Here is an 18,772-nt window from a genome sequence, read left to right as displayed (position 1 = left end):
TCTGTTCACTAAGGCAATTCTTATATGTTAAGCACTTTCAAAAAATTTAATCCAACTGCTAGTCTGGCACTAATCTCATTCTCAAAAATGCCCACACCCTAGACAGTTGAGACCATTCCAAATCAGGGTCATCCAAGTAGGCTGTGTATTTGCTCTTGTGTTGAAATAGCACGGCAGTGGATATTTCCATTTAATTTAAACTTCATTATTTCAATAGCATTGACAGGAAGGATTTCATACAGATTGAAGAGTTTTGGGTTCATCATCTGCTTCTGCAACAAGAATTTGTTGATCTTGAACATGCCAAGTAGTTAATTTTGCCATCTAGGAAATGGAAGCGTGGCTTTAAAAATCTAAAAATCAACAGAGACTCAATTTCTTTTATACTGCTTCCCCCCCAATGTCTTGTGCTAGTTCTAGTGTTCTTATGAACTATTATTTTTATTTAAAGTTCTCAAAATATAGGATTGTAAAAATGTGAATGCAACTTAATAGAAAGTAATATGCCTTTTGTATTTCTGTGAAAACATAATGCAGGAGAAAATTACTCCTCTGTTTGAATTAGAGAATTAGAACCTAAATATAGCACAATTTTTTAATTTAGGAGGGTGTTAAAATAATCTCTTTTTCCTAATTAATGTTTTCCTTTCCTTCCCACTACATTTGATAGAGCTTTACCGGTTTTCCAGCCCAGCACACTCTCAGTAGTCTCACAGTTACAGGCAGACCTGCTTAATCCAGAACTCAGAGCAACTATTACAACTCCTTCATTTTCAAGCTTATAAAAATGTGAGGGCAAATTGATTTCCATTTTCTTTCCCTTGATCAAAGGGGTTAATTCTCGTAGTGTGGCCTACCGAGCTAGCCTCAAGACCAAACATCCTTTCCAGGGGAAAACAGGAAAACTGTTCTCCAGAGGAGGAGCCTGAAATCCACTGTTGCCCCTACAGCTGTTCTGAATCTATGTGCGGATTTCAAAATACTACCTTAGGCCAGGAGATTTCTGTTTCCCTGGCTGCCAGCTACTGTCATCAAAATCAGCTCAGACAGGGGTCTTGTATTACCCGCTCCTCTCAGGAACCATTTTTTGTATTCCATAGAGAAGCAGCAGCAGTTCTTCCTCTTCCTTTGATATAATAGTAGTTCTTCCATATACTGGTACATACCCTTCTAAACTTCTCTATATCCTACAGAGAGAGAGAGAAGTCTTTAACAGACCTTGGGCCCACTCAGAGAATTCCTTATTTAGTTTTACGTGTTTCATAATAGGCCACCATAGTTTCAAAGGAACTGTAACTGCCCAGTGCATAAAGCTCAGAGGGCCACACGACAGAGACGTGTCCCCTCCTCTTCCTCTCCAGCTCTCTTAAATCATCAAACAAGATTATCCTGAAATGATCAAGCTACAGAAAGAGACCGCAGCACGAGCCCGCAGCCAGAGCACCAGCACGCACCTCCAGCTGCTGAACGGTGCCACAGCTCCCTGCTGCTCCAGGTGCCGTAGTACGAGCACAGCCGGGCAGCGAACCAGGCCTTTAAGTCTAATACACGGGATTCAGGAGGCAGAGAAAAGCTGGAAGAGGAACATGGAAGCTGCCAGCCGGAGAGTAGGAGAATAATACACAAGAGTTCACACATCTCCAAGTAATCAAGAGTTTCAGTGAAGGAGCTGTACTGAACATTATCAAGTATTTCAATGAGGACGGAGATAAACACGATTGAGGACTACCTAACTATATTCAAATATATAGTGGTTTTTTTCCTGGATTACTACTAAGGTATATAATAAAGCCTGCTTTATAACTCCATTTAAAAGCTCCAGAAAGATATTGCTAAATACAGGCAAGTGTCACAAAGTGGGGAAGTGGCTGAGAAAGGGTACAACAGCTAGAAATGTCTTTAAATATGGTAATCCCTCACTCTTGCCAGCAAGGCCTAACAGCCAATGGAAAGCACAAGTTTAGATCCCCAATTGCTTTAATTGCGCTTTCCTGGTTTACAGCCACAGGAAAAATGATCCCTTCGCCTGTACTTGGTATCTGTGTTCTATATCTTACAACTTAACCCAGCTTCTCATTAGGGAAGAAACACTGCACTGCCCTTAAGAAAGCTGGCTATACAGAGCTGTCCATCTTCCGAAGCGCGACAGAGGCACGCTGCATGAGAGGGGAAAAAAGAAAAAAAACCAAAACAAATTATCAACTTCTACTGACCTTCTACAATGCCATCGAACTTCATCTTCTCTGATGCCACTTTTGAAGACATTTAGATCAAAAATGGGCTTTGCGACTTGAGTCAGAGAGACAGTTTCTTTATTGCTTATAAAGATACAGCACTTGCCTTATAAGCTGAAAATTCTGACTCTACTCCCAGCAAACAACTCACCTACTTAATTATTTAGGGTGTGTACGTCTGTCCACTTGTGCACAGCTGTGAATCAGCTCTTAAAATACATGGGGCCAGACCACAGGACTGTCTAGTGTTGCCTTGCAAGGCCATTACTGTCAGTTTTGGCTACAAAAGATGATTCCCCCCCCCCCCCCAAAAAAATGCAACCAAATCAATCTACTCTCTCCACCGTGTGGACAACCTGCATTTGAATTGTGAATTTTGAGAATTTGCATAGCCATTTTGAGAGAGTGGATGCTGGAGACTATCTCCCCCTGCAGGCGAAAGGGTCAGAACCACACAACCATTCAGTGACACCAATACAAAGGTTTCTGATTAAACACACATATCCTGGAACTTCAAGTACAGCTGTTTATACACCAGATTGCTCCTTAAAGTGACAAAATGCTAAAAAAACTCAACACCGACATCCTTTTCTACTTCATTAAGTTATTAAGTCAAATAAATGATGCTGGGGATCTCAAAACATAAGAAACATCTCCTGAACTCCACTGCTAGGGAGCTGCTATAAATTAACTCTTATTTCAAACTGCTGTGGAAGGATATCATTTGCTCACAGTACTCAGAAAACAACAATTCCACTTTGATTAAATTTCAACATGATTTGAAGCTCTGAAATAAGGGGTGCATCTAATCTTGTCAAATCCGTCCCAAAAGCTGACCAAACTAGCTTAAGGACCAAGTCAGTCAAGAACTGTGAGTCTCTAAGGCTGATGCAGTGCAAACTAGATTTTTTTCATTGTGTTAAGAGTACACAGTTAGAAAAACTAAGTTGTCCTGAACACCACTGAAGGTCTCTAATACCTTGATCTTAGAAGGCCAGGTTAACGCACTCTTGAAACAGCTGTGGCAGTTTGAGACATTACACTCCCTCAGCTGCCATCTCCCTAAGCCTTCTGTCAGCAATCTGTATGCCAGTAGCACAAAGTATAATTATCTGAGCATACTCATAGGCTTCAGAAGACCAGCTTAGTTGTAGATGAAAGAGGTCTGAGGAGTTTTTCATGGAAGGAGTTGGTCGCATGGTATAAATCTGCGCTGCTGTGGTTCCTGTCTTCTTCCTTCCACCTTGACAATTCCTTCATTGCACCCCCCTTTTGCCAGTCCTAGCACTCAGATGATACAACAGTAAACCAATCCAGAAGCCACAAAACCATTCATACTTTTTTTGACAGGGAAGCAAGGGTGTCACCTCCTAAGGACAAGAGAAAACAGTGACCTACAGCTCTGGTTCAGCCTATCCAGCTATTTCAGGAATGCTGTGTCCTGCCCAGATGCATACTATAATTTTTGGCAGGGTTCACAGGTGATACAAGGTGAGATTCATTCAGCAAAAAAGTTGCCAACTGCAGATACACCTATGTAAGAACTGCCCCGAGTTAGGAACCTTCTGTGCTGGCCTGTTACATCTGCACCACATCTATTTTGCATGGGAGCCTCTTATTGCAGCCAAGAAAGATCTGAGCCATAGTGCATAAGCCTTTATTTTGCCTAGCCTGGCACGCATGTGTATGTATACATGCATACGTGCGCTTAGAAAGAAAATATGTTAGAAAGGGAAGCACGGAAATTTATATTCATTCAGTACAAAGGGGAGGGAAAGGGAAGAGAGAGAGAGGTCTTAACGCCCAAGAGGGAAGACAGCCTTGAGCTTCAGCGAGTTCACTGTGCAACACCGAAGCCTGAGTTCTGAACGTCTCTCTCATCAATTGATCCTAAGCGAGGTGAAGCCCCCACACTTACACGGGGGGGGACGGGACATGAAGGTGATGCTGCCAGTGCAACGTGACCTGTCTTCACCACTGTAATGAACAGCAGGGAGGGAAAGAAAAATAAACGATTACAGCCCTTGTTTACTGTCACCCAGGTTCCTTTCAAAAAGGAGACACTTCCAACAGGTAATTGATTGCGTGTGCATGACTGGTATGATACTTGATTAGCAAACAAACTTGGACATGCAGTTCTGTACAGAATGAGCCTCATATCAACTCTGCTGCAGGTCTTCTGCTCAGCCTTCCTTTAAGAAATGTTAATATCTCCATTGAGATCCTATTAAGGCCATCAGTAATATTGGCAGATTCCCAATAAAACTGAAGTAGTATCTTTTTCCATATACAATTAATTTCTTTTCATTTTTCCAATTATACTACCCTTCAATTACTTCTCCCAATCATAATCCATAGATTCACTGATGGAAATTTCTATTTAAAATACAGAAATAAAGCTGCATGCTGATCAACATCAGTGATGAAAAAGCAATTTTCACAAGATAAGTTAGGGTAAAGGGTGTGAGCTACTCAGAAAGTACTTTAAACACAGGTGCTAGTGAAATGACAAAATACTAACAAATGTTTTCGGGCTGAGTAATTTTTCCATCACGAAGCACACATTAGGTCTCCTGGGGCACTAGCCATAACTGCTACGAAAGCCCCTGGACATTTTGCTAACAAGGTATTACAGTCAGACAGGTGGGCGGGAGCCAACTGCATAAGAAAATGAACAGTTACTAGTTACACAGCCTAGGGCAATCGCAATTGAGATATTTAGCCAACAAAGTTGTTTTAGAAATTTCACTGCTCTCATGTCAACATTAGATGGCAGCAAAGACCTGTAAATTAATACAGGGCAAAAATTTAGAAAACTGCACTAGGGTGACAACTATAGAACGCAAAGCCCTTCAAACTGCAGATACAGTCCTCCCGGCCCCAGAAAACACGTGCTGAGGAACCCCGAGAACCTTTACTTCAAATCAAACAAAAAACCAAATCAACAAAAAAAAAAAAACAAAATCAAAGGAACACATCAAGGGACATCCAAGGCCAAACATTAAAGTGAAAAAAATACATGTCTTAAAATGATGTTACATGGGAACTTTAAGGCCATCAAAAGAAGTGATTTAGTGACATCGCAAGAGCTTGGTTTAGTCATTGCCTACACTACACGGCCGTTTACACTTTCTCCCCCCTCTCCCCACCTTCTGCAATAATTAGGAGTTTGTGTAACTTCTACAACTATACTGCACTTAGCATTATTTGCCAGAATTTTAAGATATCAAAGACGGATTAAAATTCAATGTGGCTGGCATATTTCTCTGCTAAGAGAAAGAACCAGAATGATCTTTTGAAGTATGATACTTCACTTTTTCCTTTGGATCATTTTTATTTAGTTTCGCTCAGCAGTGGAAAACAAAAAGGTTACAAACCTATAATGAAATATGTGCGAAGGATTATAAGTGACTGCTGGTATAAAATACAAAAGATTCACCAGAATGGAAGGCTGACTATACTTGTTCTGAGCATTTGCTAAATTGTATCCCATTGCTTGACATCACATCCTCGGGGTTTTCATTAAAGGCTACTGAACATCTGGACCATAAATTATCATCTTTGATTTGCTGGATGAAACAATTCAGTTCAGCTAGAAAATGCAGCTGGAGGCATGTCAACGCCAGAGGGGGGCAGAGCATCACACCAGATCAATACACGCTGCATTCCCTTCTAAGGAGCGACAATTAGAAAAATCGCCAGCCAGTGAAACAATTTGGGATTCCCAGACTTACTGAACTATTATGGTGTAAGTGAATGCAAGACAGTAATCTTGTCAGAAGAGATAACAAGCAAGCTAGTTCATTTTACTAATATGTGTCACTACGTTTCATTAGAACTTCAGGATTTCAGGAATTTATCTAAACTAGCCGACTAGTATTTACGTGGGGTTATAATAATGATTTTTTTTTCAGCTCATTTTAAGTTGCAGTACTTCTCAAGAGACATCCAAGAAGGCAAAAGTCTTAAAAATACATCCCACCAACAACTTAGAATGTTGCAAGCTGGCAGAGGTGCTACTCAAGAAGACAGCACGCATCACGCCAATCTGTTCTTGATGTCCCTCCGGGCAAAAGACCTTTTTTTTTAATTCCCATTTCAGTGCCTGATGCAGGTCTTTGTTACCCGGGTTACAACTCCAACATAACATCAGAAACTATTAAGTAACAACGTAGAGAAAATTGGTAAAAAAGAGTAAGAGTAAAGCCTGTGGTAACCGTTAAGCACAGCTTTTTCATTGCATGGGACCAACTCAATACGTATAGAGTAAATTGCCAACCTACCTCCTTTCCGCAGCAGATAGATGGGCACAACATAAAGCATCACATGCTGGATATAATAAATTTCCATTTCAAATGGAAGCTGTGGAATAAGGAAAATATTTGTAAATGTTTTTCATCACTAACAACTGAGTTACAAGGAACCACTCTCCTTCTGACCCATGACAATCCCTTCAGTTCAGTTATTTTATCACCTGTGTGTATTAACAAAGAGATTACATTAATGGTCAGTGCGTTGAAAGTGCAGCTAACTGCACCCATTCCATTCCCCTTGCCACAAATGCAATGCAGCACTTCAAGCAGACAATTCTCAATATTAGCCAGAAGCACAACAAAGAAGGAATAACATAAGATTGCTCTTTTCCCTGTCTTAGCAAAAATTACCAATAACAATGCAAACACCTAAAGCAATCAAACCAGAAACTATACACACCCCATATGACAGGAGCCTATTTAGAAAGAAAAGATAATTGCTACCTTGTGAGTGACAGAACTCTATTAATGAGGTCTTTTATATATAAAAGTAATTACTGAGGAGGCCTGTGCAAAAATCAAAAGACCTGTTTTATAACAATCTACATGCATGTGTGAAATTGCTAAGTTTCACCAAATATAAAATAAAGTATAAAATAACCAATATTTTATTGGTTTTAAAGAGAAGCTGCAGAAGGCTGTATGTAAACAAGTTACCAGTTAGTAGTAAATCAGGTATTTCTCACCTGCTGACAACTTTTGGGAAATCACAATTAGTCATGTGTGTGTTTAGTTGAATTCATGTTACTACTTTGAGAAGAAGTCAGACAGACTGTGCTAAATAATACTGTGCTAAAAATAACTTGAACCACAACTCTGAGTTTAATTTGAGCCCCTCAATCCAGACCCAACTAATTCTAGCTCTTTATCAGTTAGAAAAGGCGAGGCACTGTATTTGAAAGTTATTCCCATCTGTAAACGCCTTTGCCTATTATCTATTTGTTAAACTACAGCAACACATTTAATACTGAACAGTAGTAGGAAAGATTCAAATTCAAAATTCAGAATTCAACTTCTTGCTGCAGCTCACTTACAAAGCTGAAAAGACATGCTTTTCCATTATTTTTCAGAAGTGAAAACTGGACAATACCACCACACAAGTATGAAATGTCACAGGAATAATGCAAAGCCATTAGCTTTGGTTCAGATGCAGACTCATTCTGTCATTTTACAGGCTAAAGTATGCAAGTCTAACCATCGTGGCTTGCCTGTTGGGAAGAAAAAAAAAAAAAAAAACAAACCAAAAAAACCTTCTTTTTCTATCATTGTTCTGAGACGCTGAAGTCATAGTGTCAAAACAGAAACATTACAAAAATTTCTACATCAACAGAAACAGAGGTTGAAACAGAGTTTGGTCTTCTTCCCAAATAGCAGTCAATAAGCAGCTGGTAATTAATATAGTAATCTTTTAAATTCAACAACAATTCTTATATCCTATTTTGAATGTAAAAGATGCTAAAAGCAACAGCTGGATTCTGCTAGTCGTGGCATCCCCAGCTGAACACTGTCAGTGTCCTGATTGCAACCTCCAAGATGTTCAGCCAACTCGTGGGAGACTAAGCTAAAAAAATCTTCCATACAATCTGTCGGGTTATTTTATTCCAAGTATTCTGTATCAAAACATAAAACCAAGCAAGATAATAGTATGCAAAAGCAAGAACTTCATGGAAATTGTGAGGTTTCCTGAATCTGGAGCTTCTCTGCTGTCCCTTGTTGAAAGACAGAGGGCAAAGCAAGGGAATCAAAATTACTTCGGAAGAGACTAAAGCAGTTTTCCTAACTGGATGAAGGGCTGTACCTCTCCCAGTTGGAACAGGCACACTTCAGAAACAATAGCTCCCGATATAAACAGCCCAACGTGAGGCACTCACTCCTGCCAAGGAGCATTCTCTATTTAGTATCCGTGCTTTCATAAGGGCTTCTGCACTGGCTGAGCTGTGAGGGTCAGTTACACAAACACTACGCTCAGGACACTTCTGAGAACAGAGTAACAGTTGTTTTGCTGCAGTAGTATTGACAATATTTTTTTTTGTGTGTAAAACAAAACATCTTTTTTTCACTATAAAAGATTGCTTGTTCTGAAGCCTGGCTAATTATGCAAATGCATTTCCTGGTATAGAGCTACAAAAGCAGAATTTCTGTACAACCAAGCACTCAAGTTGTGCACTCGGGCTACAACACAGAAAAAGAACAAAGACAAAAGATTAACTGTAAGTTGTACTGAGCAAGTGACTCACCTAGCTCTAAAGGTCTTGTCAATTGTTTTATCAATGAAAGACTCGCTCACAGATAGGGATAGGTACCTTTTATATGCAAAGAGAAACTGCAAGTGAAGACAAGCTAGAAGGGATCACCCATCAACCTAGGATTTAAAGAAGCCCTTTGCAAAAACAAGTAAGCGCTTCAGCAAGTGGTAAAGTTTGAGAAATTAAAAAAATCAAAGGAACACTTACTCACAGAACAAAGTAAGTCAAAACACTGAGTTGATCCCTCTAATAATACTTGACCACAGGCCACATGTATTTAAACCCAGACTCCAACAAGCTCCAAACTGGACCTCTTCACAAGCCCCAGGAGACTTGTCCTCTCCTGCCAGATGCCACTGTGGAAACCCAGCAACCCCTCTGAAGAGCAATGCCCTCATAGCAAACCAGTGATGTTCATGGAGCATTTCTTCAGCCACACCTGTCCCCAGAGAGCTTCAGAATCACTTAATATTTGTTACCAAGACAGACTCATCTGAGCTCTGTATATACATTGTCAATTTATTAGCTGGGGTTTTTGTACTAAACTCCCGTCCCCCTTACCAGCTGCCAGCATCACTCCTCCTGCATTTCATCTTGTTTCCCTTACTCAGAGTCTTAAAACAGGTAATGGAACCTATTATGGAACCTAACAAAAGGACAAATTACCTATTTCTTCTACTAACTTAGACTCTAGGCTCTCTTAACAGTGCAAATGAATACAAAGGACAGGCTGCTCTGTTACTCAAGACAATAAGTAAGTTTCTCCTCCTTTAAAGATTCTTACCTGTGGCAAAGCAAATCTGCTTCATCCATTCATAGGTTTTAACATCGGTATAAAATCATATACATTTCAAAACACACCAAACTAATACTGACATACACAATTCCTCCAACATACACGATCAAAACACGCTAACGAAGTACTCTGGAAATAAATACTCAGACTATCCACTTTTTACATTTTGTAATGAAGTTTCTTTAGAAAATAAATGGTGTTTCCAGGAAGAGTTTGGCTCAAAGCAGCCACATGTGCTTCTAGCTCCCACATCAGCCCGCGACGATGCGGATTCAAAAGTGCCATATTCCCTGGACATGTGCTAAAGGCCCTCTGGGAAGGGCCAAGAACAGCGAGCAGGCACTAGACCTCCACCCCAGGATCAGGTAAGTTATGTACAGTTCTGCTGGTCTAGCTACACTCCTAGCAGCTGCCTACCTTGCTTGAGAGACCGTGGAAAGGAGAAACTGTATCAGAAAGGATTAGAGCTCACCCTTGCATCTCTGAGCACAAAGAGTCACAGCCATCAACTGCAGTCCTCTGAGGACGTGCTTGACGTCCTAACTTAAACCAGCTACTGCCCTAAGGAAGCAACTAGGTCCTTCATTGACTGCACTAAGGTTCAGAAAAATCTCCAAGACAGCAGTAGAGTTGAGCCTAAGAGTCAGATACGCAGATGAGAGTTTCTCCCAGGAGAGTATGGCACACAATACTAGTTTAAAGTAGTTTAAACCCACTTAGACACAGCAGTTGGTTCTCAGTGGCCTAGGAGGTTACCACTTTGCTCTGCTTTCTGAAAGTAGTACTCCTCTGTTAATTATTTATACCTTGGCCTTATATTTGCAACAACAGCTCAAGCACTGCACTGTGCAAGAGCTCTCGCTCCATCATCCTCTACAAAGACTGCAGAGTATGGCAGAAAAAGAAATAGAAGGAATACAACTCCCAGATTCTGGTCTGTTCTGTAGCACATCTAGCATACAGCCTAGAGAACATCAAATGGCATTCTGTACCAGTCACCTTCTTAGACATAATCGGTAACTCAGATTCACAACCTATAATCAGTAACTAGTTTCCTAAACATAAACAGTAATCAAAGAAATAAACCAGAAACAGGTTTTTCTTTTTACCTGCAAAGCAGACCACAGAACAGGTTAAACAACAGAGCGGAAGAACCTATGTGAAGCTATACAATACAAACATCACGGGGCAGACAGCTAGTAGGCCCATGTAACAGACTGGTTACTTCTCAGCATATTTAGGATTGTGATAGCAAATTACTTATTTGGCAGAGAAGAAGCAGCTGCCAGAGAAGCTTAGAAGAATGGTCTAAAAACAGACCTGAAGACTTAAAAGAAAACAACACAAAACAAAACCCAAACACAAGTAGCATTTAGAAAACAGCCTATTTCCAGTCTTACCAGGACTCATTTCTCCAGCATACATCCAAACTGGCAAACAGCCAAGGAGCTGACCCATGCTCAAGTTAGTGTTACGCTATGCAGGCAGTCCTACAGCTCAGGCACCAGCTTACACATCTGGCATAGATCGGAAAAGACATTCCCATATATTTGAATATTGGGAAAGAGTAGACTGAGAAAAAAAAAGTTATGTTAATATTGGCATTAATGTCAACAGCAAAGCCCCATGAAATAAAGGAGTAGCAGGGCTGTCACCCATCTGCATGATGGTCTAAAGCAGCATCCCAGATCTTATCTGCAACAATTCCTTTGAATTATATTTTAGGGACAAAGTGTTTCATTCAGATTTCCTGCCACACACCCGCTTGTCTGTAATGAATATGAATGCATATTGTGAGTCCCAATAAAAAAAAAAAAAACCAAACTCTGTTTCAAGTAGGTGTCTTAACCAGTATCCAGCCTCCCAGCCGTTCTACACAATCCAGTCAGTGCCGGGAATTATAATTCCCTTAAAGTAGCATTAACTGATCAGTTTTATCAATGAATTTTATCTAGTTCTCATTTTCAATTAATCCTGTTAGGGTAGGGCAAATATACAGCGGGAAAGAACCAGAATCCGCCCCCGCTACCAAAGGCGGTGTTAGCACGCATGAGCTGTGCCACTCATGAGAGTTTATAAAAAAGCATCTCTTGTGCTGACAGTCAGTAGAGTGAAGACACCATAGGACACAGGACTAGAAATAATAGTCTGCTACAAGGGTGGAAGGGACCAGAAACATAACAAAACAAGAAACATGGCTGTATTTTCACTAGTATATGAATTCCAGAAACTCCAGCTAGGGCAAGGCCCCAGGATTCCCACTCATGACGTACCCAAATTCTGACAAGTTTCAGGAGAATTTTTTTTCTTGGTGCACTGGTTTCAGCTAGACTAGAGTTAATTTTCTTCACAGCAGCTGGTATGGGGCTATGGTTTGGATTTGTGCTGGAAACAGGGTTGATAACACAGGGGTGTTTCAGCTGTTGCTGAGCAGTGCTGACACAGAGTCAAGGCCTTTTCTGCCTCTCACCCCACCCCACCAGCGAGGAGGCTGGGGGGCACAAGGAGCTGGGAGGGGACGCGGCTGGGACAGCTGACCCCAGTGACCCCAGGGATATCCCACACCGTATGGCGTCATGCTCAGCACGTAAAGCTGGGGGAAGAAGGAGGAAGGGGGGGACATTTGGGGTGATGGCATTTGTCTTCCCAAGTAACCGTTACGTGTGATGGAGCCCTGCTTTCCTGGAGATGGCTGAACACCTGCCTGCCCATGGGAAGGAGCGAATGAATTCCTTGTTTTGCTTTGCTCACGTGAGTGACTTTTGCTTTCCCTGTTAAACTGTCTTTATCTCAACCCACGAGTGTTCTCACTTTTACTCTTCTGATTCTCTCCCCCATCCCACCGGGGAGGAGTGAGCGAGTGGCTGCGGGGGGCTCAGCTGCCGGCTGGGGTTAAACCATGATACTTGGCCTGTCACTACAGAGGATGACGCTCACCGAGAAAATCAGGAAAAAGGTATTGTTCAGCGCACTGCAGATCTCAACTGAATGCATTTGTTTTGACTTTCGTCAGTGTTTTGAGTATTTGACTAGCACTATATTTGATGTTTATTCTGCCTCATAAAAAGGCACCACTGTCTTCTGGTCACTCAATTTGATTATACAAACCAGCTCACATGAATGACGCAATGGACACAATCAGGCATTTGTAAAGTCAAGGCTAAAAACAGGAATTATATGAGGTCAAAAATACTGATTTCAGAAATAGCATTTTTCCAGTTCCTCTAGAGATAATATTAGCACTACTTATCACCACCAGCAGACGGTAGATTTACATTACCAAATAAAAGTGTGATTGTAGACTCCACTTACACACCCATACCATTTTAATGCACATAGCATAGATAACTGCTGAAAGATGCAGAAACCTTGGGTTTAGCATCTACCAGCAACGAAAGCACAATCTCTCAGCAGCCCCCAGTGTGCAACTGTTCGTTATTTTTCCTTGTGCCAGTTAGATTAAGCCAATTCAGAGATGACATGATGCGCTACCATAACCTATACACTTTGCTGCATAGACACAGGCATTTCAGGCAAACTATTTAGTACAGTGAATTATTACCCTAACAACAGTCAACAGAAAAGCAGTAGGCAATGACCAGAGGTGCTACACAGCGTGCGCTGTAAGTACTGCACAGAGTATGATTCTGTTCCTAAAACAGATTTAGAATGCGTACCTCTCAAGCCAAATAGTTCTAATAATAGAATATAGCAGCTTCTGGAAACATTAAAACTGCACCATCTCAGCTGTGTGAGCAAAGACAGCAAGTCCAACACCTCTGGGACATGTCCTGTTTTTTACTTTATCTACATCAACATTTTCAGGACATTGGCTTACAAAAAAACCCACTTTTAAACCAATGGAAAGAGTTTCCTTTAAAATTTGATTAATGCAATATGAAAGTACAAACAAAAACAGTTATACTCCAAACACTCGGAGTCTTTGTGGCAGTTAAATAAATTTACTTGCATAGCTAGGTTATCAGGACCAACACTGTATTCCATGTAATATAAATATAGAGTAAAAAGAAATCTTTCTACTCCTGTATATATCTTCTTACACCATTCTAGGCTCACACACGGGAGCCTAACAATCTGATTCCCTTAGCATCTTCTCTATTTACTTAAAGGTCATAAAAGATTAGCCTATTTTCCAGGTGAATTATTAAGGCTGACCAAGAATGATTTGCATCATGAGAAAGGAATGAAATTATGAGAGAAAATTAAAATACCCTTTATTTCTGAAATGGTAATAAGAACTCTCAAACATTAACCGAATAAGAAACAAAACTGTTTTGTCTTTACCCAATGACTATTCCAATGCACAAAAGTGAACTCCATCAGCACACTGTAAACAATTTTGCAGAACTGGAGTATTTAGTTGCCAAATAAATACAAGTGGGTGCATCTGTTGCTCAAGACCGTTAATTGTTGGCACCCCAACATCATGCCAAGGCAGGAAAATATTTTCTTGGAAAGAACAGAATAGACTGACCTCATCTTTCAGACTACATTTTTTTGGAACACTATCCCAGGTGCACATTACAGTCCAACACGATTTTTAATGAGTATAGTGTAACTGAAAGGTTAAAACAACAGAGGGTAGAAACTTTCTACTATAGTTTCAAAGAATATCTCAACTCTCCATTTCCAGTGGCAACAGCCAAATATTTAAGAATAGTTTTGAAATGACTGAGGTTCTAAAAAAAATTTAACAGATACATTACAAGAAAATGGAAAATGTCAAATTATCCTAGAAGCTTCCAAAAATTTCCTTTTCAGGATAATTTAGCATTGCATCATATATACAAAAAGAACAGCTACAATGCATTAAGTAACATCACTGGTAGCAAAAATATGCAACCCTAACAGACTGCGCCACAAAATGTTGTAAGAGGTGTTCTGGAAATTACTTTGAACAGGTTAAACACTTAGAACCAAAATCCTGACACCCACTAGCTCCTAAACAAACACCCATCAGCTGGTGAAGTAATTGCTATCTTTCATTCTGTATCTTCTGCCTCTTGCCCCTTTCCAATTATTGATAACGTACAAATAAAACTGTACACCTAATAGTTTCTCCTGCATCTCACTGTTTTCATCTCCATAATGATACACAATTTGCTAGCATGCACACGTATGATACACATATGAGCTAGCATGTACATGCCTGCTGCTGAACGTGCTAAGTTAGCAGCCTTCTCCAAAAAGAGACTCCAGCTCAACAGTAATCATCTGCTGCCTGTAAGATAACTAATAGGCAATCCACATGGAAGAGAGGTTTAGGAGAATGTCAGCTGAAGACAATGAAAACTACATGCGACAAGACACCATCCAGCTGTATATCAAATAACTCATAAGGATAAAACACATTTTACACTACGGGAGGTAGCAGCAGGGCATTGTGGTGCTTACGGCAATACACCAATTTGGTACAACCTCTCAAAGTGATGGGAGGCAAGAGCCTCCTGCTTGCCAGTTCCCGCTGACCTCAGGACTCTCTCTGCCCCAGACCACATCTCCCTCCTCACTTCTAAATTAATAGTTGGGTTAGGTGCCCAGTTTTTCATGCTCTTTGTGCCACACACTATACCTTACAACTGTTCACAGACATACGTAAGTACACAAAATTTTTGTATGAAACATGTACACGCTAAAATATATGTCTTAAAATACCATGAAACCAAAATTTCAAAGTTGAGGCATAGAGACACAACATTTCTTGACTGAATCAAAAGTTTTTCACTTAGATACTATAAACCAGAGCAGACAGCACAGACAAAATTATTGTGATATTTTGAACTTCCTACCAAGTTTTAAGAGACATTTATTATTGCTTTCAGGACAATGTCAGTGTAAACAACTTCAATGACAGTTGCAGAGCAGAATGTGTGTCTACCACAAGAGAATCTGGGTCAAAGCAGCAGTGCTATAAAACTTCACCCACGTTATCTTGTGCCGAAGAAACGCTGAAAAGAGAACAGCCTAGCAAGCAGCTGTTAGGCCAAAAATATACTAAGTTGTATTTATTCCAAAAATATTTGCTCTTGGACATTATCCTTTGGCTCCTCTATCCCTAATTAAGGAGAGAATTTTATAAGTAGTCTGGATTTTTCCTGTTTAATCACCACTGCCCTAATATGAGGGAGATCTACGATAATGGCAGAGAAAATAAGCTAATGATTTATTAAATATTTCAACATTTTATCCTTAAAAGGTTACCCAGAAAAATCATTTTGTTATGCTAAAGTTTATATTTACTTAAAAACTAGATGGTTTGAAATAAAAAATAGAAAGAGTTCTCCTTACCAGGAAAACACACTTGTTTTATTCATTGGATGCCCCTTCAGCGGTATCAAGTTTTATTAAAATATAATTGCAAAGTGCACATAAGCTGTTATACTATAGAACAGAATATATGTAGTTACCAGATTAGGAAGAGAAACATAAATCTAGAAAGAACTCTAGGATTATTACACTACTAAATTCACTGAAATCTGAAAAATACGATCCAACCTCCTGTGCATGTGTGTGTCATGCTTTATAGAAGATTATTTTTAACATGTAAAAGCCTACAGATGTATTATCCTCTCTCTAGCAACTAAACTGTGTCTCAGTGTAAAATTTTATAGTCTTAAAGAGGGAAAAAAGAAACAATTTACAAGCCAACAATAAAACTGACAGTTTTCAGGTCTCTAGCTACCCGTGTGGCCAGTCAGCCTAGCGTATCACCCACAAAGTTCAATACAGATAGAGATTTTTATACTTAATCTTATTAAGACAGTCAGGATTTGCAAACGGACAGCCACTAACGAGATTTGTAATGGAGTCTGAAGTCCACAACAATTTTGTTAACAATATCATTAATTCACATGCTATATGGATGTAGATACGAGTACTTTATCCAGACACCATAAACACATAAGCAGATATTATAAGTGAACTCTATCTTAAAACAGACATTTAAATAACTGCAACAACAGATTTTTGCAAATAAGTCAAATGACAAAAAATTAACAAGTATGTAGGCATATATGCATATACACATACACATCCCCCCTACATATGCATGCATAATAGCTCTTAAAAATAATCCTCAGAAATATTTCATATGGCTCAGACTCAGGATAACTCTTCTTACCATTAACTCTCGATAGGTGTAAGAATCTTACGAGGGACACCAACAGGCTAATTTTTCGTCCAGGACACAGGAGTTTTATAGCAGATTTGAAAACTTGTATGGAAAAAAGAAACCTGCCATGCCTAATCTTGGGGGAGAGGGGGTGACAGCCACCAATATTTGGCATTTTCCATGCCTGAGGAATCTTACATTTACATATAGCCTTAAAAGCCTGAAACTGAATTTCGACCACAGGCCACAGCGCTAACCTATGAAAGCCTCTTTCAAAGCCATTAAGTTTTCCCTCCATTTAAAGGCTAGGATGGAATTGACAAAGTAGTTTTTTCGACACTTAGACTACAGCAGGGTTAGCTTTCCACATTGATTTATAAATGCAAAAAAATCCAGGATTGGTATTTTGGTTCCATTGTAGTGACCTGTAGCAGGAATCTACAGCCTGGTCAAATGAACCTTAAAAGGCCAAACAAAGCAAAGGTCTAACATCAGTCCAGGGCAGATCTTTTAGAAATAAATAAAAAAGGAGGAGGAAAAGTACAGTACACTCACCAGGCGTGTATTAACAACAGGAAACAGCAATGCCAAGAGGGCCCCATTCAGCATATGCATCTGCAACCTTGGAAAAGAGATGTGATGTTATTTTCACAGATGGAAATAAAATGCAATGTTTTCACATATTTTACGTTCTCTCTTCAATAAAAGGTAGCAAGACATTTAAGAAAATTCTTTGGCTTGGATTTGAATAAAGCCACTGTTAAATGCAATAATCAGATAACTGTTAAATGCAATAACCAGGACAAAAACCTCTCTTTAAATACACACTTAAATAATTTCCTAAAGTAGGACTGCTTTCTATAATGAGCTTTGGATTCCTAGAAAGCCTGGACTACCCATTTGTGTTAATCCTGTTCACAATGCAAGCTGCAATAATAATCGCAATTTTGCTGTTCTTTTGTCTTTTAGAGCTTAAAATAGCCTATTTGATAAAGGTTTTTACTCCTGTCTAACTCTATAAACATACAGCTTCAAAATAAAGCTTCAGGAATTTGGAAGAAGTCCCTTAAATAAAAGAAGAATTATATTTGTCAAAATGCAACAGCAAGTCCTAAGCAAACAATAAGGCAGGAAAGAAGTATTATAATACTATATTTTGTATAGCTTTCAGCCATCTTTTTCTGAACCACTGTTGCATCACAAGAACACAAAAATAGCATCAGTACAGTTTCAGTCTACTTTACATAAGACATAAAGTAAAGAATAAACTGTCTACAACCACTGCCTGACATAAACTGTTAGGAATTTAAAAGTAACTTGAGGGGGGAAAAGGTATTACAATTTCAAAACAGTTTTTCAAACATAATTCATATGCTGTCAGGGTGTTAGGGAACAGAAAGGCTCATTCTGAGAAACAACAAATAGCATGGCCTCTGCTCTGCAACTGGTCTTTTGCAAATGCATAGTAAATCCAGGATTTCCTGGACACCAGACACACTTTTCACACTCTGAGATGGGGACGCTAACACAGTATCTCTGTATGAAAAACAGCAGGAAATAATTCATGAGGCATGCCCCTAGCATAATTTTTCCAGTCACTGCCTAGACTAAGACAAGAAAGAGCCCAGTTAACTGTCACGGTGGCAACTACAGCCATTCCTGATTACCGTTCTACCTGGGAAGCCCCGTCACCCTCCCCACAACATAACCAGTTACACCCCTCAGCTGCTTACTGGACTCTACTGCAGTAGCCCACTAGAGCTTCCGGCACATTAGAAACTCTTGTGGTACCTGAAGTTAGTAACAATATGCAATATTTCAGAAAAGGTTGCACAGGTTTGGTAAATACCCAAGTCAGCAAGAATTTGCTTTCACTATTTAACTTATATCTACAGTTTTAAAATTAGACCCCTACTGTATGTATGGCCTTCAACGAAGCCTAGTTACTAAGTTGTAGTGAGGATAATAAAAAGGTACAAGGCACATGACATAAATTACACAAGCCCATACGTTAACCTGTAGAAAGAGGCCTGAATTCTTATCTGTTATGG

The 18,772-nt window shown here is 39.7% G+C and overlaps 1 protein-coding gene across 1 annotated transcript in view; it reads right to left on the bottom strand.

The window, feature by feature from the left end:
* The window catches only part of TMEM164 (transmembrane protein 164), a 46,823-nt gene that overhangs the window by 10,208 nt on the left and 17,843 nt on the right, over window positions 1-18,772 (bottom strand). The window contains exons 4-5 of the mRNA XM_082323054.1: window positions 17,277-17,343; window positions 6,518-6,596 (exon numbers count right to left, since the gene is read on the bottom strand). Of these exons, the coding sequence (XP_082179180.1) occupies window positions 6,518-6,596; window positions 17,277-17,343 (146 nt within the window). The remainder of the gene's footprint in view (window positions 1-6,517; window positions 6,597-17,276; window positions 17,344-18,772) is intronic.

Source organism: Platalea leucorodia (genome assembly GCF_965183815.1).
Source record: "Platalea leucorodia genome assembly, chromosome: 10".
Classification (NCBI taxonomy): Eukaryota; Metazoa; Chordata; class Aves; order Pelecaniformes; family Threskiornithidae; genus Platalea; species Platalea leucorodia.
Note: the sequence above shows the minus strand (reverse complement) of the source record. Positions and strands in the feature narration are given on the sequence as shown.